Source organism: Berghia stephanieae, chromosome 7 (assembly GCF_034508935.2).
Source record: "Berghia stephanieae isolate SIO BIC M18660-M18661 chromosome 7, UCSD_Bste_1.3, whole genome shotgun sequence".
In the NCBI taxonomy this organism is placed as follows: domain Eukaryota; kingdom Metazoa; phylum Mollusca; class Gastropoda; order Nudibranchia; family Aeolidiidae; genus Berghia; species Berghia stephanieae.
Genome location: NC_088366.1, coordinates 10,187,674 through 10,211,341, shown reverse-complemented (window position 1 = coordinate 10,211,341; position 23,668 = coordinate 10,187,674). Strand labels below are relative to the sequence as shown.

General features: G+C 38.0%; 1 protein-coding gene across 1 annotated transcript in view; it reads left to right on the top strand.

Annotated features, from left to right (window-relative positions):
* Positions 1 to 17,135: 17,135 nt before the first annotated feature.
* Positions 17,136 to 23,668, top strand: part of LOC144976451 (NFX1-type zinc finger-containing protein 1-like) — a 36,636-nt gene continuing 30,103 nt past the window's right edge. The window contains exons 1-3 of the mRNA XM_078920741.1: positions 17,136 to 17,377; positions 18,468 to 18,632; positions 19,281 to 23,663. Of these exons, the coding sequence (XP_078776867.1) occupies positions 19,550 to 23,663 (4,114 nt within the window). The 5' untranslated portion in view covers positions 17,136 to 17,377; positions 18,468 to 18,632; positions 19,281 to 19,549. The remainder of the gene's footprint in view (positions 17,378 to 18,467; positions 18,633 to 19,280; positions 23,664 to 23,668) is intronic.

Genomic DNA, 23,668 nt, shown 5'->3' with positions numbered 1-23,668 from the left:
GACTGGATGACGTCCAGTGACATCTCAGGGGACGCTACTCTTCCGCTAATCTCATTCCCTATATGCACTGGTTACGTCCTTGTCGAAAATAATATCAGCCAAATGGCTATTCAGTATCAGATACTGAATAGGGCTGGCCCAATATCAGCAGCAGCAGCAAAAACATCAACAGTTCTTGTATAAACACCATTGCCATCGGGAGTGAAAGTGTACATACAGTACCCGCCGGATTATATGACACCAAATTACTACTACTACTAGCACTAATACTACATACTACTACTAATACTACTACCACTACTGCTACTACTACTACTACTACTACTACTACTACTATTACTACTACTACTACTACTACTACTACTACTACTACTAATACTTCTACTACTACTACTACTACTACTACTACGGCTACTATTACTACTTCGACTACTACTACTACCACTACTACTACTACTACTACTACTACTACTACTACTACTACTACTACTACTACTACTACTACTACTACTACTACTATTACTACTAATACTACTACCACTACTACTACTACTACTACTACTACTATACTACTACTACTACTACTACTACTACTACTACTACTACTACTACTACTTACTACTACTACTATACTACTACTATTACTTCTACTACTACTACTACTACTACTACTACTACTGCTACTACTACTACTACTACTACTACTACTACTACTACTACTACTACTACTACTACACTACTATCTACTACACTACTACTATCTACTTCTACCACTACCGCTACCATTCGTGTCTACCATCAATTTCAAATACCAGGGACATTCAACGAATAAAACCACAAATCTCAGATGAAGATGATGATTATGACGATGACAACGATGATGTTGATGATTGTGGTACGGTATTGTTGGTCGTGGTAGTTGAGCTGATGCTAAATGTGGTGACGGTGGTGGAGTTGATGGTGACGTGACAGTCGTTGTTTGGTGGAGTGAGTATTTGTTTTCTTCTGAGTAGATTAAGTGTGATAAAGACCAGTAGTTCTCAGACTTAGTTGGGTCATGCCCCCCCCCCACCCCCTAGGGCTGGATGACCTAGTCCACTCCCACCCTCCCCAGGGCTGGATGACCTAGTCCACTCCCCCCCCCCCCCACTAGGGCTGGATGACCTAGTCCACCCCCTCCCCCTAGGGCTGGATGACCTAGTCCACTCCCACCCTCCCTAGGGCTGGATGACCTAGTCCACCCCCCCCCCCTAGGGCTGGATGACCTAGTCCACCCCCCCCCCCCCTAGGGCTGGATGACCTAGTCCACTCCCACTCCCCTAGGGCTGGATGACCTAGTCCACTCCCACCCTCCCTAGGGCTGGATGACCTAGTCCACTCCCACCCCCCTAGGGCTGGATGACCTAGTCCACTCCCACCCCCCTAGGGCTGGATGACCTAGTCCACACAGACACACACACACACACACACACACACACACACACGCCTTCCCCCGAACCACAATCCTGCTTTTTCACCATCAAAACAAAATGCCTAAGATGCCACACACATACACGTGGCGATTTGTACCGGTAATGGGATTCGTCTAGGTCGCTGTCACCTGATCCGTGTGTCAGTCGCACAGGATTTTTGTTCATTTATGGTTTTCGTCTTACTCACAATTGTGATTACTTCTCACTAAATTATACTATCAGACTCTGGAAGAAACGAAAAATTATGTTTCTCAACTCTTTGTTATTGTTTAAAGACAGCCATTTTGGAGATTAGTTCTCACTAAATTACATCAATCAGAATTAAACGTTTAAGGTTACATGTAGTTTTGTGTGTTAGTAATTTATTTCCGGCTGGTGGATGTTGTGAGTATTTTACCTAAACTCATAGCGTTAATAACCGTTCAAGGTTCCCAAATCATATGATGTAATAGCTATAATAATGTAGCATGTCGAGAGACTGAGAGATAAATAGATGGAGAAAGGAATGCTGTATAGATGCTGAGCGCTTGGCTAAGATACTCACAACATTGCCTATTACCATCCGGAAATAGATTGAACCAACACACAAAACTATGTGTAATCTTTGACGTATATAGATGGAACGAAGTTAACGTCACTTATGTCTTTGTTATTGATTTTTGTCATCCTTGTTTATGAATAAATCTTACTTAACTGTATTAACCAGACTATAAAGGTTCAAGGTTCATCAGCTACAACAAAGAAAGAAGAAAGAAGTTGGAGGCCTTTAACAAATGCTGATTAGACAATACTGGCAAAAACCTTGGCAAATAGACTTAAAACAGTTATAAGCAATATGATTAGTAAGGACCAAAAAGGATTTATTCGTGGAAGAAACATTGCAGATATTTTGAGGGAAATTGATGATTTAATAGAATATGAAAAAGAAATAAACTTATCCTCGTTGATGTTTTCAATTGATTATAAAAAGGCTTTCGACACTATATCAACAACTTTCTTATTAAAAACTTTTGATTACTTTGTTTTCGGAAATTATTTCAAAGGTTGTATTATCACCATTCTCAATAATAGGAAGGTTTGTGTTAAAAATGGGGGACATATATCGGGGGATTAGAGAAGAGGGGTCATGCCTTCATCATAGATCATTGTCATTGCGATCATTATGGTGTAGTAAATTTTGAAATTTACCCCGTATAATGGAATCGTCCAAGGCGTGTGCCTCCTGTTCCCCCCCCCCCCCCATCTCACACACGAAAGGGCGGTTTGCGGAGTGGAGGGAGGTGGTCGTCTGCCTCTATGGTCATCTGTGTCGTTTAGTGTATGGCAAAGGGGGGTTGGTGTGATTAATTAAGTGGGATGGGTGGTGATTGGTGGAAGATAGGCAACCGAGCCAACAAATCGCTGGGGAGCACACCCACGAATTACGTGCCTGAGCGAGCCTTTACTCACGGTATAGGTCAGGTTGACCTCAGGGTCAAGCGGTCAATCCTGCAGGTAAAGCTGCATACAATGCATTACGTTCCAAAAACATATAAATTGAGTAACGGCATTTCCTGTTTTCAGTCTACTGCTACTCCTCTTTTAAATTCACAACATATTTTTCAAAGCTTGGATATAACTGCATTTTTCTTGTTTGATATTTGTGTCTGGGTTTCATTATTCTGCTGTGATTAGTTCTTTAGTTATTTACATCTGAAAAACTCAATGAATAAAATCAGTTACAGGAGCTATTTATTTTTTTTTAAATTAATATAAAACTTTTGACACATCCAATTATTTAAAAAGTTGTATCGGCGCATCTAACATTCTCTGGGCTTTCTAATGATTAAAACCGTTTAATGGACGTGTCTTTTAATCTTTTATAATATTTTTTTTTCTTGCAATGTACATACAGGCAAACGGATCACACTTTAGAAACCCACTTGAAATCTTTAAATGAACTTTGTAGTGTATGTGGCTATACAGCACTCACTCAAAAAGAAAAAAAACGTAACTGCTAAAGATTACTGTGTAAAGATTTCAAATGTGAAATACTTTTGTTATTTGATATTGACATTGGAAAAGACTTAGAAACAACACATTCAAAAGTGATATGTTACAAATGTGTAAAAAGAATCAATAACATGAAAGTATATAAAGGATAAGAGTTTTTAATAAACTCCCGGACTATTGTAAAAAACAGTCAGCATTTGTGGACAGATTTTGTCCCCAGTGACATTACAATGTGCAATGTGTACAAAACATTTACAAACATACGAGTCGGCTGCATTAAAGATAGGCAGTCAAGTGACATTCAAACCTTAGACACAACGCAAGACACACATTCATCACACTCCACAGAAATCACAGTAGACAATGTTATAATGACAACCAGTCTTCTTCAAGTTTCCCCTGACTTACAGTCTGATGTACCAGAATAGAAGATAAGATTAGAAAAGAACGACAGAAAATATCAAGTAAATTATCAAGAAACAATACAGGACAGTTTACAAAGTATTAGACAGGTAGAGACACCTAAACAATTTGAAATTATAATGTGACTTTTGACTGAAAGAAAAGTGACATAATAGAGCAGGAGTTTGGATTCCCTCCCTCTCCTGAGAATCATGTTTTTCCCCCATTTTAGACTCTCTCTCTCTCTCTCTCTCTCTCTCTCTCTCTCTCTCTCTCTCTCTCTCTCTATCTATCTATTTTATTTATCTCTAATCTCTATCTCTCTCTCTCTCTGTCTATCTATCTATCTATTTTATTTATCTCTCTCTCTCTCTCTCTCTCTCTCTCTCTCTCTCTCTCTCTCTCTCTCTCTCCCCCACCCCCACCTCCCTCTCCTACGTCTTGACACACATACGCTCACGCCGACAGACAATAAATACACATACACACATAAAGTCAGATAGATAATACACATAATTTACGCTTTGTACAAATAAATGTTTAAAACCATCCCGGAATTTGGAATTATCTATGTTTTCTGTTATTCAAACTGTGAGAAAAGATTGTCTTCATTGTGTACTTTGGTGACTTATACGAAACAATTACGGTATCCCAAATATAAACGGCTATTACTATGAAATAATTGACAAGTCCATTTAGAGACGACATAAGTAAATTTTCTTAATGTTTTTCTTTAAGTTGAACCAAGTTTTATTGCATTTGAGCGTGTCATTTTTTGCAATTTGGGGGTAAAGTTAAAAGTAAGTTAATTATTTCTCAAAATATGAGTAATTTATAATTAACAATAACTTCCTTTCAACTAACACTATGAGAATTGAATTTATATCATAATACTCAGTATTTTCTAAATATTTTCTTTCTGTAAATTTCTTTGCGTTCATGATCATATTAAACTTGGGATAGCAGGTTTACAAAGTAAACAAACACGCGTAATGACTGGGAGTAACAATCATTCAACAGGTAATTGTTATCATGACCCCGAGGTCACGCCCCCACGAAGGCGAAGGGGGCTGACTGGGTGGTAAGGCATGCGGTCAGGTTGAGTTCACTGAACAACTAAAGGCACGGCTTTTCGTTTCTGTGGGAGGTAGTATGGCGCGAGACCGTTGAAAGGTGATAAGAAGTGAGGACCGCCGCCGGTCTTTCACTATGGGACCGATCCCCGGTTCACAGCTAAAAGACCATGGGACCGGTCCAAGGACCGGTCCTCAGCGCGGCACTAGTTGTCAGTGTGTGAAAACAGGTTGTGATAAGAAAATCAACTGCGAAAATAAACCTGAAGTTGCAGACGTGAGCAGAGTTGAAGACAATCCTGAGATCGAGAACTTTCCTTACAGTACAATACTTTGGTGATCATATTTTGATTGTTGATTTGTAAAATTGAGAGTTTACCCATAATTCTAAACTAAGTAATATACACTGATCTATCCTTACACGAAAGAAAATAAAAATTTGGCTTTTATATAGCACAATATCCGCTTTATATGCTCAAAGCGCTTTACAATCAACTCCTTGTACGGATGGTTTGTTTTGTATGAAATCGGTCTTATGTGTATTGCTGGTAAAGCAATGTGCAGTTAATGTAACGTTATAAAACTGTAGCATTACATTTGTAGTCAATATGAAATTCTCATAATTCATAATTGAACGTTGATGGGTCTTTAAAAGAAAAAAAGAAGTTAGACAGAGAGAGAGAGAGAGAGAGAGAGAGAGAGAGAGAGAGAGAGAGAGGGAGAGAGAGAGAGAGAGAGAGAGAAAGAGAGAGAAAGAGAGAGAGAGAGAGGGGGGGGGGAGAGAAAGAGAGCAAGGGAGAGAGATATGTGACCCTCCGCCTCGAAACGGTATTAAGTCGGATTCTTCAATTTTGGGTTTTTGGTGCCCAATCAGTGCTTATTTTATGCTTTAAAATTTGATATCAAATTGATAAAACTCGGATTATTCATTGATAACACTGATAACACCGTAGCACAATACATCGGCAGCACAGAACCCCCATTAAAAACACGATACAATAACCACAAAGCCTCCATAACACCCGAAAGCAAAGAAAAAAGCACCAAATTAGCAATGCACTATTGGGAACAAAAAAAAACACACAAAAAACACCAACAATAACCTGGGAGGTCGTCAAGCAAAGAAGCCCCTACAGATGCGGTGCTAGAAAATGCAATTTATGCCTGACAGAGAAACTGGAGATTTTACTACACAACCACAGAAACAATAGCACCTTAAACAAAAGATCTGAACTGATGACAATGTGCAGACACTCTAACAAATTCAAGCTCAAAACGCAGAAGGCCAAATAACCCCCCCCCCCCCCCTTTCCTCCCCCCCCCCCCTCCCGACCCCATTATACCCCTCCACCCCTCTTCCCTCCCCCCCCACCCCCCCCCCCGCCGCAACCACATTCCACCACAATATCACACACACACATGTACACACAACACACAACACACCTACACGCACACACACACACACATACACACAGACACACACACACACTCATAATAAAAACATGAGAGCACATCACAATACACATCAAAACTAATCACCACTACACAGCGAAACAACTTTAGTTTGGAGTTTTCTACGGACATTACAATGGATTATGCCGACTGAGGAAGTGTAAAAAACACAGAAACGAGTCGTCTCGGCAAAAAAAATGTGAGTGAAAATTTACATTATATATTAGCTCTAACCACCATTATCGAGCACTTTCGTACCTATAAGTACCCACCAACACTCATAAATATATATATATATATATATATATATATATATATATATATATATATATATATATATATATATATATATATATATATATATATAAATATATATGAGTGTTGGTGGGTACTTGTAGGTACGAGAGTGCTCGATAATGTTGGTTAGATATAATATAAAAAATATAAATGGGGTCATTCACTTATATGTGGCCGAAACATATGTTTCTGTTGCTTCCATCTACGTCGTCAGTCGACATATTGGCCGTAGAATAATTTTAATAATAATATTGATCCCAAAGAGAATAAAATTATTCTACGGGCAATATGCCAACTGACCACGTGGATGGAAGCCACAGAAACATATGTTTCGGCCACATATAGGTGAATGACCCCATTTATATATATAATATATATATATATATATATATATATATATATATATATATATATATATATATATGTATATATATATATATATATATATATATATATATATATATATATATATATATATATATTATATATATATCGATTAACTCTCTCCTTACCAGCCATTTTCAGGATTATTCTTAAAACTTCTCACCCAACTACACAAAAATGTTTTATCACTCAGACACAATAGCAGTAAGTTCTTGCGAAACATAATTTCTTTAGCAAAACATGCTCTACAACATTTTATTTAAATTTTATGATGTACAAGAGAAATTTGAATCAGAAATATGTTGGTTGCATCGTAATAAATGTGACGATTTTCCTATAGTTTGTAAAAAAATGCCTTTTCCACCACACCATCATAAGATACCGTCGCCAAGGCATTCCACGAAGAAATATAGGTAACTTATCAAACAAGATGTCTGATGTCAACAGGAATCACCCATGTTGCCACAGTGAGATACCGTCGCCTAGGCATTCCACGAAAAAATATAGGTAACTTATCAAACAAGATGTCTGATGTCAACAGGAATCACCCATGTTGCCACAGTGAGATATCGTCGCCTAGTCATTCCACGAAGAAATATAGGTAACTTATCAAACAAGATGTCTGATGTCAACAGGAATCACCCATGTTGCCACAGTGAGATACCGTCGCCTAGGCATTCCAAGCAGGAATATAGTTAATTCATCAAACAAGATGTCTCATGTCAACAGGAAACACCCATGTTATCCAAGTGAGCAAATTGGGGGTAAATAATCTTGTTCAAGGAGAAAAACGAAAGTTTATGAAGCGGGTCTAGAACCCGCGTCCTTCTGGGTCACAGTGCAATGCCTTAACCACTCGGCCACTTGGCCCCCGACAAGAGAGGATTAAAATGACTCTCAACTGTCTAAAACCTCTCAAACCTGAGGCTTCACGAAAGTCACATATTTAAAAGTTTTCGAACAGTTGACGGTCGTTTTAATTGCTCAGAATTTGAAGGACGAGTTTTATGGACCAAATTTTAAATACGTGATGAATCCAAGTCCCCGAGTACGACGACAAAACAGCTTGTGCTGATGGCGTTGGGTGTGTCAAACAAAAGAAGAGAAAAAGTAGGTTAGTCGGTTGAAAATAAACAATTTGTTTCATCATAGCCATGGCAGGTGACACGTGATCTAATCACGGTGTTATCGTCTAATGATATTGAAATAATAAACTGTGTTAAAAGTTAAATATCGGGGGTCCCAAGGGCTCAGTTGGTAGAGGACTCGCTTCACATTCAAAAGAACCAAGATCGAACCGGGGTGCAGTCGATATTTTTTTTTCCTAACCTTCTGTCCACCGAGAATAAATGGGCAACTGGGTCTGTTAGATCTGACGAAAGTACTTCTCAGTAGACTAGCGTCCTATCCGAGGGGTAGCAAGCAATTGATATTTGTCCATTTCACGCTACAGAAACTGGGATAAACTCCAGTTCTATGGGCCTAATGTATCAGAGCTAGTACTTTAATACAGCTAAGACCCATATAAACGACATCTGCTTTAGATCCACTCTCGCATTTTATCATCGCGGTGCGATTTTAGTACTTTTATTTTTCTCTATATGGCATTACCTATCCAAGGAAAAATTTACCACGAGAATACAATGTGCCCTCAATAAATTTAAATACCTTCTTGACCATTTACAGTAGCTAAGAAATGGCTTCAGGTGGGAACAGTATACAGGCAATAGACGTTTCGGGTACAAACCCTTCGTCAACAAAAGGAACGTTGAAATGCATTAAAAATTAAAGCGTGTGTATTCCTGGGTAGTTGAAGCATGGTGGTTGAAGCAAGAATGAGACGTTAGCCTGTTGTTATCTAGTTGACATATTAAAACGTGTCTTATCAGTCCCTGCGAGAAGCTCTTTTTATTATTGTAATTGTATCTAAAACATGCAAACGCATTCCTTTTTAGTCATATATAATATTCTTCCTCTCTCTCTCTCTCTCTCTCTCTCTCTCTCTCTCTCTCTCTCTCTCTCTCTCTCTCTCTCTCTCTCTCTCTCTGTTTAACTTCTTTTTTTCTTTTAAAGACCCTCAACGTTCAATTATGAATTATGAGAATTTCATATTGAATAAAAAAGTAATACTGCAGTTTTATCACGTTACATTACCTGCACAATAGATTACCAGGAAGACAGGTAAGACCGAATTTCATACAAAACAAGCCATCCGTAAACGTTACTTTTTGGACAACAACAGATAGAACTGTCGCAGGTGATTGTAGCCGAGCACTCAATTATACCTGACCGAGCAGGTATTTTGTGTGCAGTGCCTTACACATGGACAAAAGAGTACAGATAGACTATGTTCCCATTGTCACCATGCGGTCAATAACGTAACGTAAATAGCTTGAAACAATACTGCAATGATTGATGGTCATCATAATGATGATGATGATGATGATTTGATTGATGATAACGATAATCATAGCGTTTTAATACAATTTTATTGGTACCCATACTGTCATCTACTTTCTTTCTGTCTTTTAAAGACCCATCAACGCTCAATTATGAATTATGAGAATGTTATACTGAATACTCAAGTAATGCTACAGTTTTATAACGTTAATTGCACATCGGTTTACCAGAAAGACACGGTACGTTGATTTATACTACGATGACTTCCTTAGCAGATTTAGTACTCAACTTTCCACGTGATGACATAAGAAAAAGAAAGAAAGAAGAAGGAAACTTAAATTCCCTTTATTCATACCCAAGGGGTGATTTGTCTTGACGGTCCATTCCAAGGGAAGACTGGACTAACTCAGGCGTCAGTCGCAGTGCAGCGCCGCAAAGTGAACTAGGACAAAGGTGATTTTCTCAAGGCCGCACAACGTGGCGGGTAGTCGAACCGTAGCCATCATTGACTGACACTAGAACCCCCAAGGACTTATAGTTTGACGTCATTATTTAGGTTTTGCACTGTCTAGTGAGTTGTTAATAGAGCTAAAAAAAACCCAATAGACCCATTGGTTGACTATTGAATACAACCCACGATTTGTTTTCTTTTGCGTCCAAAGACCTTTTTTGGTACGAAGCAAACACCATACCGCTGAGCCACGCTGCGCCCAGAAGATGTATTGTTCGTAACTGTCTTGCCACGTAACTGTCTTCACGCTCTAACCGTCGCCATCGATAACTTATGACCTGACACTAGGACCGATGGCTAAGCTAGGACCGTAGCCATCGTTAATTTACAGCCTGACAATGACTAAAAAAATGACGCCAAAATGCCAGACTTAGTCCACAAAAGAAAACAAATCGTGAGTTGTATTCCATAGTTCAAACAATGGGACAACTTGTTTCCATGAGCTCTACTAACGACAACTCACTATGCGTTGCCGTATTGACATCCGATTAAGAGAATCAATGAGAATTATAACAGGATGTCTCAAGTCAACTCCGACTCAGTGGCTCCCAACACTGAGCGGCATTGCACCACCAAGTCTAAGACGACAAGACGCTAATCAAAGGATGCAAGAATTGACGAAGCCACAGTCAACCCTCCCATAAAATCAATCGTAAAAGGGGCACCTTCAACAACAAGACTCAAATCGAGAAGACCTTTCCACCTAACAAAAATGGCAGACTTCAGTGTGGAAGAAAACTGGAGAGAAATGTGGAACAGGGAAACACCAAGAGGAGGAAACATCATTAACATCAAGATCCAACCAAAAGAGGGCCTGCATTCAATAACACCAGGAAATACTGGATTTCCTCAAATCACCTCTTGACTGGACATGGCAAAATTACATCAAATATGTGCAGATGGAAACTTGGAAACAGTGACACCTGCCAGAAATGTCAGGCAGCCCCAGAGACCAGTGATCACATCGTCCACCACTGTCCAGTCACTAAACTTGAAGGTGGCTACGATACTGTCCTCAGGGCGGAGGAAGACTTAAGAAGCTGGGTTGACGAAATAAATTTGGAGGTGTAACCATACGCTACTACTACTACTACTACTACTACTACTACTACTACTACTACTACTACTACTACTACTACTACTACCACTACTACTACTACTACTACTACTACTACTACTACTACTACTACTACTACTACTACTACTACTACTACTACTACTACTACTACTACTACTACTACTACTACTAGGCGTTGCAAAAACCAAATAATGACATCAAAATGCCAGTCTTTTTGGGTTTCAATGTCAGGCTATAAGTTAACGATGGCTTCGCTAGGGCCCACTAGGACTTATATTTTGACGTTATTATTAAGGTTTGTGCAGCGTCAAGTGAGTTGTCGTTAGTGGTGCTCGAAGAAACAAGTGATCCCATTGGTTGAACTATTGAATACAACTCACGATTTGTTTTCTTTTGTGACCATAGACTTGCCTTTTGACGTCATTTTTTGGTCAGTGGCAGGCCATTTGTAACGATGGCTACGCTCAAACCCAATTTTGTGAGCTAGGTTTGAGAGATATTAACCAGTACATTTTTTACCAATCAAAACATGGAATTTGTGACACACCGTCACACGTGCTCGAACAAACATAGTTTTTTGTTTATAAACAATAACGTGAATGAAATCGACCTCTATCTGATCATATTGTTATTGATTTTATACCGCCAAATGATTTTCTCGCCCATTTTATAAACGTATAAGTTACACATAGTTTTCTGTGTTGGTTCTACGTATTCATCAAGCGGTAGAACAGTGGGTATTTTACTTAGACGCATACCACCGATAGTAAAATATGTGTAGTTTGCTATGTCAACAAATCAGGGCTATTGTTTATTGTATGACAACTGTCCGATGGGCGTGGTTATCTAGGTGTCTATAGATAGTTTTTAAACCGCTATATGGGTGACTCGCTATCATAAGATTTTCTCGATCATATTCTTTAAGTTTACACACAGTTTTCTCTTTTGGTTCTATCGATAAAGCAGTAGAACAGTATGTATTTTACTTGGACACATACAATCGATAGTAAAACATGTGTAACATTTTCTATGTTAACCAATCACATCCATTGTTTACATTATGACGACTGTCCGAGAGGTGTGGTTATCTATGTGTATATTATCCAAGATCTGATACTTACCTCTCACATTGGATTGAAGACAAATGGCCCATCAAAAGACGTATTAACCCTCTCCTTACCACCTGCAGCAAAATAGTCACATTTGTTACAACACATTATACATTTTTCTTATTCAGATTTTTTTTGTATATCACAAACTTTGAAGAATCATCTGTGTTTAATGGCTAAGAACATAACGTTATTTTGTAGAGAGATTGTTTGAGTTTAAAATTGAGTTTACAAATCTATTTTTCTGCTGGGTAACCCTGATATTTTTGGGAAAATATTGAAAATGATCGGTAAGAGTTACAAAATAAAAATGTGAGAAACTAGAGAGCAGGTAACCGTGTAAGACGTTATTTTATAGATCTGTAATTGAAAGTATTTTGGTTTTTGTATTCCTGCCTGGGGCGGGGGGGGGGGGGGGGGGGGTGTTGTCCTAGCTCAGCAAAATCTAACTTTGACAGGACTATTAAAAGAACTAACAAACTTACCACAGGATCCATGTCTTTTAAGGGTTTATTTACAGAATGCTGCTTAAGAAAAATTGGAAATATTTTAGACAATCCTACACATCCTCTAAATCTTCAGATCACTAAGTCGAACAGAAGTGACCGATTGTTGTCTATCCGAACAAAAAAGTGAAAGACACCTCCGATCCTCTTTACTTTACAGTTGCAGGAATATAATAAGGAAAATAATTTATAAATTTTGGTCTACGTCTGTTTTAACTTTGAATCCTTTTCTTTAAAATTATTCCATACCCACCATTTTAAACCTCAATGTATAAAATCGCTTACTACAACTTTGCAATTCACCTATTTAATCTATATGTGCCATGTAATATATAACATGTAATTTTTCTAAGTCAATTTGCAATATTATTATACTGTATCGAATTCTTAGCTTTTTACTAATATTTTTTCTTATATGTTGACATCAATATACACTGTACTATATATCTATATCTTTAAAATTATATAATCTGTACGTCCCTTGAAATTTATACTATGTGACTATTCTTTTAACTTACAATATTATTACACTATATATACCTATTACCAAGTTCTACATTCTTCTTCTAGGTTCCATGCCTGGTCCAAACTTCGGATACTGCATGAATTATCTCTCTCCATTCCTCCCTGTCTCTTGCTTTTTCAAACAGCTCTTGGATTGTTAGGTTGGTGAAGCCCTTCAGTTGGTCTATGAGTGTTTTTCTTTGTCTCCCCCGGGCGCGTTTACCAGGTATTTTTCCACAACTTGCCAGGTATTCATTCTTATCTTTCCTTACTATGTGTCCGAAAAAGGATAGTTGTCGATCCACTATTAAGGGCATTAGTTTCCTTTGTTGGTATGTTTGTTTTAGCACTTCTTCGTTCGTTTTGTGTGCGGTATACGATATTCTCTGCATCCTTCTCAAGCACCACATTTCAAAAGCTTCAATGTTCTTTTGTGTTTCTGCATTTGTAGTCCAGCTTTCGCATCCGTATAACAAGATTGGCCACACGTAGCACTTCAAGACTCGGAATCTAATCCCGAACGACATCTGTTTGTTTTTCAAAATGTTTCCCAGGTCCATGAAGGCCTGTTTGGCTTGAGTTATTCTTGCTCGTATGTCTCGGTTACATCTTCCATCTGTTGTCACTATTGAACCTAGGTATTTAAAACTTTCTACGTTGGTAAGCTGCTCGCCGTTCTACATTACCACATTTATATACGTATATTATGTTAATATACTGATTGCTTTTTTACGAAACCCGCCGATAACCATAGTCTCAGGTTCACTCCCGACTGGTGTACACTTCCCTGAGTCTCAGGTTCACTTCCCACAGTTGTCTACTTCCCATAACTTTGCTGGATATTGTCGGGTTTTGCCGGGTTTCGCCGGGTTTCGTAAAAAAGCACTAATTCTTTTTTACGAAACCTGCCGAAACCCAGTCCCAGGTTCACTCCCCAATGGTGTACACTTCCCTGAGTTCCAGGTTCACTCCCCACTGCTACCTACTTCCCATAACTTTGTCGGGTTTCGTCGGGTTTCGTCGGGTTTTCGTCGGTTTCGTCGGGTTTCGGCGGGTTTCGTAAAAAAGACACACCCAATAATATTCCTCATTGGTTCGGGCTAGTCTGTCTACACCTTTCTGTCTGTGTCGCGAATCAGGGTTGCCACTTTAACGCTTTCAATGCCAATTTCCACAAACTTAGGCTCTTAGTATTAAAAAAAAACTTGTTTGTTTGGTATTTTATTTCTCAAATCACTCGATACTTGATTTTACCTATTACTTTTGCTACTCGAAGCTCGAAGAAATAAATAAATGTGTAATTGAATTTAAGTTTCAATTTAATATACGAAAACAGTTCAAATGGAAGTTTCGATTTCACTTTTATCAACATAACAGGTTAATGAAACACTACAGACGAATGAGATAATGTTGTAGTGGCGTTTTTAAGATGAATAAACAACAATATTGATAGGCAGGAAATAGTATGCTCCTTTGTCAATATCTATTGTTCTATTTTAATTCGTGCTTCCCATTTTACCTGTTTTCGTATGGATAGTTCGAAATTGACGTCATTATGGTCAATATTATTGTTTTGTTTTGTTTATTTGCCATCCGCCTTAAACGGTATTAACCAGACTATAAACGTTCATGGTTACACAGTTTTGTGCATTGGTCCGTTATACTTCCGGTTGCAAGCGAATATTATCTATATTAAATTGAAGTCTACATTCAATTTCACATATTGCATATGCAAATACACAAAATGGGACCGCATTTTACTATTTTACACCTAATCGGACAGACCAAGCAAAGTTGAATTTTCAAAGTGATAAAAAAATTAAGATTAATTTCTCCCTTTCTATGCCTTTAGAGAAACAAAAACTGTGATGTCCAGAACACTTCACAATATTTTTTTGTTTTCAGATCAAATTATTTGTAATCGTTTTTGGCGCCTTGCGTGAAAAGATATCTGGCAACCATGTTGCAATTTTGAAAGCGGGCAGACAATGGGAGCGGCCTATTGTCAAGTTTTCATCCAGCCGTGTCATCGATTTGTTGTGTAGAACAATATGTCATTTCTCAATAAATGTAAATACGCTTCTTTGGTTCTTCTTCTTCTTCTTCTTCTTCTTCTTCTTCTTCTAGGTTCCATGCCTGGTCCAGGCTTCGGATACTGCATGAATTATCTCTCTCCATTCCTCCCTGTCTCTTGCTTTTTCAAACAGCTCTTGGATTGTTAGGTTGGTGAAGCCCTTCAGTTGGTCTATGAGTGTTTTTCTTTGTCTCCCCCGGGCGCGTTTACCAGGTATTTTTCCACAACTTGCCAGGTATTCATTCTTATCTTTCCTTACTATGTGTCCGAAAAAGGATAGTTGTCGATCCACTATTAAGGGCATTAGTTTCCTTTGTTGGTATGTTTGTTTTAGCACTTCTTCGTTCGTTTTGTGTGCAGTATACGATATTCTCTGCATCCTTCTCAAGCACCACATTTCAAAAGCTTCAATGTTCTTTTGTTTTTCTGCATTTGTAGTCCAGCTTTCGCATCCGTATAACAAAATTGGCCACACTTTGTTTATGAAGTTGTAAACCATAATAATAATAATAATAATAATAATAATAATAATAATAATAATAATAATAATAATAATAATAATAATAATAATAATAATAATAATAATAATAATAATAATATACGTATCTTTATTGTCCCCAAAATAGTGGCAATTTGTCATTTGGTTACACATTTATAACAATACAATATTGACAAAGACACACTCACACAGAATGCACACTAGTAACATTGTAGTTATCGTAAAAAAAAAAAAACAAAAAAAAAAAAAAATACCCATAAGTCATGCTGCGTAAAATGACCAATGCTTACGTTGGATATTTCTCAAACTGTGAACACTTTTCACTAAGTGGGTCATTTTGACCGCACTTTGCAATGTAACCAGTGACCCCGAGCACACGGAAAGGTAATAAAGATCCCATTAATTAATCAATGAGACAGTATTTAGTGTTTAACCTGTGTACAGATTGGAAATTCTATGTAAATTTATATTTACTATTGGCAATGAGTACCTACTGCGTCTTGGGAAAAACTATCAAAGCAATGAGTATGCTGCTGTTCTCTGAAAAAAAAAACATATTTGAAAATTTGGCCAGAAAACTCGTCCTTTAAATATCAATCTATTTAAATGACCCTCATCTTGGCAAAAACTCTCAAATCTCGTACTTCACGAAGTCCCAGGTTAGAGAGTTTTTGCCAAGATGAGGGTTATTTAAATCGATCGATATTTGAAGGACGAGTTTTCTGGCCAAATTTTCAAATATTAGATTTTCTAGAGTACGGGAGTATGGTTAAATACGTAGAACTCGCTATATAATTGTTCATCTTATATTTGTCATAATGTAGATGGAGCCGGAGTTTAAACAGGCATCTATAGCGTTAAACGGACAATAGCAATTATGTTCTACCCTTTGGATAGGCGGCTGATCTATCGCAAAGTACTTTCCGCCAGATGTAATATATACGTAGCTACCCATTTACTGATGGGTGGAAAGAGGAGTCGTGAAAAAAAATATCGACTGTACCCGGGATCAATCTTAGTCCCTTTGCATGTGAAGCGAGTGCTCTACCAATTGACCTGTCGGGACTCCCATTTGTCAAAAACACTTATAGATTCCACAGAGTTATTGCGACTTAGCAACATTGTCTGGTTCAAAAATAGAACTTTTATATAGAGCGATATCTACTAAACGTGCTCAAAGCGCTTTACAAATGGTCCCAGACCAACAGCCGCACGTAACATGCTCGACAGAGACAACGCTGTGGACGGCCAGGTACTCATTTACACCCGAGTACCGGGAAAGGATGAGAGTAAAGATAAAGAACCTTTTTCTTTTCCAAGGACTCAACTATGCGCCGAGCGAGGGTCGAACCCAGGACCATCCGATCTGAAATCGAGTGTCATACCACACGACCACATAGTCGCAGTGACACCTTTTATATTCCGTATTATTAAAGTAAACAGTTTCGGTTGTCTAGAACCAGTTTCGAGTTCGGTTTCGGTATAAAAAATCAATCTTGTAGCTTTTAGTTTCAGTTTCATTATCAGAGCTTGTTTTTCATTTACAATTTAGCTTTTTGAATATCTAGTTCCTCACTGGAGCAAGAATCAGATAGACGTTTGATAACGTGTTTCTAAGATTCCGGTATTTTATATTCTGTTTCATATTCCATGGATATTCAATGCGATATTTTATATTGAAATTGTTATATGATATGGTAATTGCAGTATTTGTAATAGTAGTAGTAGTAGTAGTAGTAGTAGTAGTAGTAGTAGTAGTAGTAGTAGTAGTAGTAGTAGTAGTAGTAGTAGTAGTAGTAGTAGTAGGAGGAGGAGGAGGAGGAGGAGTTGTAGTAGTAGTAGTAGTAGTAGTAGTAGTAGTAGTAGTAGTAGTAGTAGTAGTAGTAGTAGTAGTAGTAGTAGTAGTAGTGGTAGGAGTAGTAGTAGTAAAAGTAGAAACGGTGTTGGTGGTGGTGGTAGTAACAGTCTTCCATTAATGAGATTCATATGATGAAATATTATTGATATATTGTGAAATGTCTAACAAGTGACTCGTCGATTCAAACATGTACTATTGTATCGGAATGAACGGATCCTTAAAATAAAGTGATGTATTTATGTTTTTACTGGGATTTTTTTACGTTATTATCTGAAGAAGTGTTTTGTACCCAAAACGTTATGTGCGTGTGGTATTTTTTCAGTTTTCATTTTTGAAGCTGGTTGTATAGCACCCGAATCACTTAAAAATAAGACACTTCCTATGAGATTGGAACTAGTATTTGGACGTCATACTATCATTCTCTATTTGAGTAAGCGTGGCTCAGCGGTACGGTCTTTGCTTCGTACCGGAAAAGTACCGAGTTCGAATACCCGTTGCGTTGAGTGGTCTTGAGCCAGTCATTTCGCCCTAGCTCCTCTTGCGTCGCTGTACACTACGCCTGACGCCTGGGTATTTCCAGTATTCCCTTGGAATAGACACTAAAGACAGATTTACCCTATGGGATGAATAAAGGGAATTTTATTATTTTTAAAAATTTGTTTTTATGAAATGTGAGCGTATGTACCTTATGCATTGTAATATTTGATTCTTTCATTTCTTTGTAGTTGTTTTTATCCTGCCCAATAACACTACAAGCTTGCGATCATGTTTTGACTTTTATACATTCTGATCACATGACATGTGAAAAATTTCTAGCCAGCACGAAGAATAAAAAGTACATATTTTCTTTGTTTAGAACCAAGCTGTTGGTTGCTGAGCGGACGTGACATCAGACTATTGAATCCAATTAGGGACGACCGTTCCACAAACGTGGAGTCGATTTCAAAACCTGCGGTCCTTTTTTCATCATTAATTTAGTGAAACTACTTGTGTTGCCTGCCTCGAAGAGCTATACCTCAAGGTCTGATTAATTTCTCAGATTTCCCCTAAAAATAATTTGGAGTAGAATAGATTGCTTGAGAATATTAACAGTTTCCTAAAGTCATCTCATCAATTTGGGGTCCCGATAGCTCAGTAGTATAGCACTAGCTTCACACGCAAAGGGACCGAGATCGAATCCGGGTGCAGTCGAGATTTTTTTTCTGACTCTCCTGTCCACCCAGCAGTGATTGGATAGCTGGGTATGTTAGATCTGGCTGAAAGTACTTTGCTATAGACAAGCGCCCTATCCAAAGGATAGAAAGGAATTGCTGTTGTCCGTTTCACGCTGTAGAAACCGGGGTAAACTCCGGCTCCATGGGCCTCAATGCCCTTAAGGACTACTTTTTTACCTCCTCAAATACTATGCGACACTCCACATCAAACTGTTTTCATATCGAAGTAAACTACATGCTTAAAATTTAGATATAAGGAAATATGATATTTTGGGTTCATGCACTTTATTATATTTATTGATTATACATTACTTAATTTCATTACAACATATAACCTCTATTTAAGTTACATCTTTTACTATGAATTCAATTTACATCAACAATACCAATCCGCCATGATACTGCCTTTTTTGAGACGAGCCCACTGTGCATTCTCTATCTGTCGTTTATTTCAGGATATAAAGAGACCAAGATGGACACATTATTCAAGTGGCAAACGTATAAATAGTCTTTTTGAAACGTCAAGAAAGTATAATGATGTAAACATTAATAATGTTGTATCTGTGGACTGGATTTATCTGGATTACAAACACATCAAAGCTGAAGAATTTATATTAACGTTTTTGTAAAAAAAATCTTAAAGAAGAGGCGATGACTCACAGTAGACGATATAGTTCCATGTATTTTTTGTTAGGATAAAGCTAGTATAGTTATAAGAACAGCCATGGCCGAGTGGGGAAAGCGTGCTGATTATGGACAAAATAAGACCAGAGAAGTGAGGGGGATGAAGCAACTATTAGAAACCAAACAGTCGAGCGGGACATTTCTTCGAGAAGGGAGAGGCAGTAGTATCGGATACCATGCTAAAGATAGGGCTAGTTCAGCTGTTGAATTGTACAGCGATGTAGAGGCCGCTGAAAATGCTTTGAAAATCAATCAGAACCAGAAACGATCTCAACTTGGCGAATCAGTTAAAAAAGACAGAAAATATCCGGCACCCGCTTTTAGAGAACGTAATAAAATGAAAAGCAACTCGGAACGTAGGCAAGTAGAGAGTGGTTCAGTTAACAAAGGCAGAGTTGTGGCTGTTGTTGCACCAAAGAATTCTGCTGGAGCACACGACAAGAGTAAAACTAAAGACAGAAAAGGCGAGCTTATAAAAGATTCTAAATCAGATATCAGTTACAGGACTCTCTTGTCCTGGTCAGAAACAAAAAACAGCGATGATTTGCTATTAAAAATGACCAGCAATATTGAGTCAATGGAAAATATTGTGATGAGTAACAGTTTGCCGGGAGAATGGTACACACTTCTACTCCAAGCGTTCACCAAAATTATGACGTGTCAGATCTACTCTATTAAACAGAAGAAAGTTCTTCAGATTTTAAGCACATCAAAGTTTTTGACACATTTGTTAACAGATTACCTGGATTCAAAGCAGCAACAAGGAATGATGTGGACTGAAGCGGCTAATTTTTTCAACTCAATTCTCGGAATAATACAACACATTGTAAAACTTTTACCAGAGAGAGCTCACAACTGCAAACCGGTCCTGTTATATTTACAAGAAGAATTAAAATGTGTAAAACCAGTGCGTGCCAATTACAAATTGCATGACTTGGTCGCGTCTACAATTTCTACAGTCACAGATACTCAAAACACGTGGGCAAAGAGACAAAGACCAATCAGATTCTACGGCCCAAGCGCCGACAGTGAAACTCCACCTGACGATTTCAGAGAACTTTCGGTTATTCCAACAGCTTCAGATCTGTCCACTGATGCTAATCCGTTTGTCAGGGCCATTGTCACTAAAGGAACTTATAGAGACCAAGAACATTATCTAGATATTTTATTTAGGTTAATGAGAGAGGATTTTATCCGACCTTTGAGAAATGGAATTAACGAATATCGTGAAAATGGCCAAGATAAACATTTTAGAAGCTCAGACATTCGTCTCTACCATGACGTCCACTTCACAGGGATGACACATATCAACGGAATAAATCACGTGATACAGTTTGACGTGTCAAACATGAAACACATAAAATGGGACCATTCCAAGCGGCTGATAAATGGAAACTTGTTGTGTTTGTCTAATGATAATTTCCAATCAAATGTCATTTTTGCAACAGTCAGTTTTCGAGATACTAAAATGCTGAAGAAAGGCATAGTGAGTATATCATGTCTCTCTGAGCTCAACACTGTCTTAAAGACAACATCAAATGATTCATTTGTAATGGCAGAGACAATGGCGTATTATGAAGCAGTCCATCCGATATTGAAAGGGCTACAAACGATTGACTCAGATCTCCCATTAAAAGATTACATCATCTTGTGTCAAAAACAAATAAAACCTCCAAAATATCTGCTACAAGGTGTCTTTAAATACGACATCGCCTGCCTTATGAAAACTCCAATAAAACGAGAAGTGAAAGTGTTGAACACTTTGAATTGGCCGATAACAGAAAATATGTGCCTGAACCCATGTCAACGTAAGGCTGCCATTCTTGCTTTGACCAAAGAAGTAGCTCTTATCCAGGGGCCACCAGGAACAGGGAAAACATATGTAGGATTGAAGGTGATGGAAGTCTTACTGAAAAACAAGGATAGTATTTTTCATAATGGAAATTGTAAAAATGATCCAATTTTAGTAATCTGCTATACAAACCATGCCTTGGATCAATTTCTAGAAGGTATAATGGATTTTTGTCCAAAGGGAATTGTTCGCGTTGGAGGGAAAAGCTCCTCTCAACGTTTAGAGCCGTGCAATTTGAACAACTTGAAAAAGAAACAAAGGTTAATGTCATGGGCTTGGAAGATGGATATTGGAGAACTCAAAGATAGGATGAAGTCATATTCAAATCGAATTGAAGACATGAAAGAGAAGTTGGATTCCTTGTCTACAGATGTTGAGAGTGAAAGCCTTTTATGCAACTATATGTCAAGAAAACATCACGATTCTCTCATTTCAAAATTGAATGTCAAAGGAAAAAAATCTAGAATTCATCAGTGGCTGAACGCTCCAAACGAATCATTGCTCGATTCATTACCAGGAATGATCATTACTCACATGAATAAACTTGTCATGAAGTGTATTGGTCTTATGCAAAAGAGAGGGCATATCGCTTTAGGAAAACATCCGACCATCGTCGATAGAGTCCAGCATTACAGTCAATGGCTTTCTGAATACCAGTATTGTCTTAGGACAGACATTGAGGAGTCCAAAGTATCTAACCAACATGTCACATATGCTTTGTTATCAGATTTTCGCGCATCACAGCGATCGTCCATCCTGCATGATTCAGAGTTGAGAGGGGTTATATCGCCTGACTTTATTGCATATGTGATTAAACACTTAGAAGAAAATGAAGGACATATTCCAGACGAAGATCGAATTATTGAATGTTGGGTACTCGGAACTCATAATAATCTAAGCAAACAGCTAGACGAAGTTGAAATTCTAACTCGGTTCATTCAAAAAGGTTATAGTTCTGAGGAAAACGATGTGGATGAGTTTGATGACAAAGAAGAATCAAGAAATGTCATAAGACAGAGGCAAATTTTCCTTGACGAAGGCCATGAGACAAAATGTTTTAATGCAACATTAAGAGTAACAAAAGAAGGTGCCTTTTTACTGAACAGGGCCAGATCACTAGGCATAAGTGAAAGTTCAGAAGAAGGCCAAGATCAAGCAGATTATCATGATGATGTTGTCCAAGATGATGACGGATTTCAGATTGTGACACACAGAAAGCCGTTGACATTTTCTCAAATTGAAAAATGTCTGTCAAATGATAGACTTTATCCGATGTGTCAAGAGGAAGAAGAGGATTTAATTCAAGACGTATGGGAACTTAATATGCAGAAGAGATATACTTTGTACAAGTTGTGGATCACCAGATATAAGGAATGCCTTGTAAAGGAAATGCAAAGTCTTATCAAAGAATACAATGGCATAAAAGAAGAACTTGCGGAGACCCGAATGGAAGAAGATATTTGTTTATTGAAAGAGGCAAAGATAATTGGTATGACCACAACCGGAGCAGCTAAAAAGAAGGCATGGCTTGAAGCTGTGGGATGTAGAATCATTGTTGTCGAGGAAGCTGCTGAGGTGTTAGAGGCCCACATTGTGACTGCTTTGAATGAAAATTGTCAACATCTTATTCTGATAGGGGATCACAAGCAACTGCGGCCAAACCCTACGGTTTATGAACATGCCAAGAATTTTGGATTGGACGTGTCGTTGTTTGAAAGACTTGTCGATAACGGAATTCCACACGTGACATTGCGTGAACAACACAGAATGCGAGAAAGTATATCAGTGATCATGCGACACATTTATCCAAATTTGCAAGATCACATATCTGTGAAAGGATATGAGAATATCGGGGGCGTTACCAAAAACCTTTTTTTCATTCAACACGAGCACAAGGAAGAAAGTGTGAAAGACACATTGAGTAAATCAAATCTTTTTGAGGCGGAATATCTGACTCGGTTGTGCAAGTATTTCCTTCTGCAGGGATATGAGGCATCCCAGATTACTGTATTGGCTACATACGCAGGCCAGGTCCTGACTTTGAAAAAGGAAATGAAAGAACAAAACTTGAGTCAAGAAATTCGAGTTACATCCGTGGACAACTTTCAAGGTGAAGAAAATGACATCATTTTGCTCTCTCTTGTACGAAGCAATGACAACAGCAATGTTGGATATTTGAAAGTTGACAACAGAGTTTGTGTGGCTTTGTCACGGGCAAAAAAAGGATTATTTGCTATTGGAAATTTGTCATTATTGGCAACTCAAAGTAAATTGTGGGAAAAAATTAAAGAAACTGCAGAAACTGAA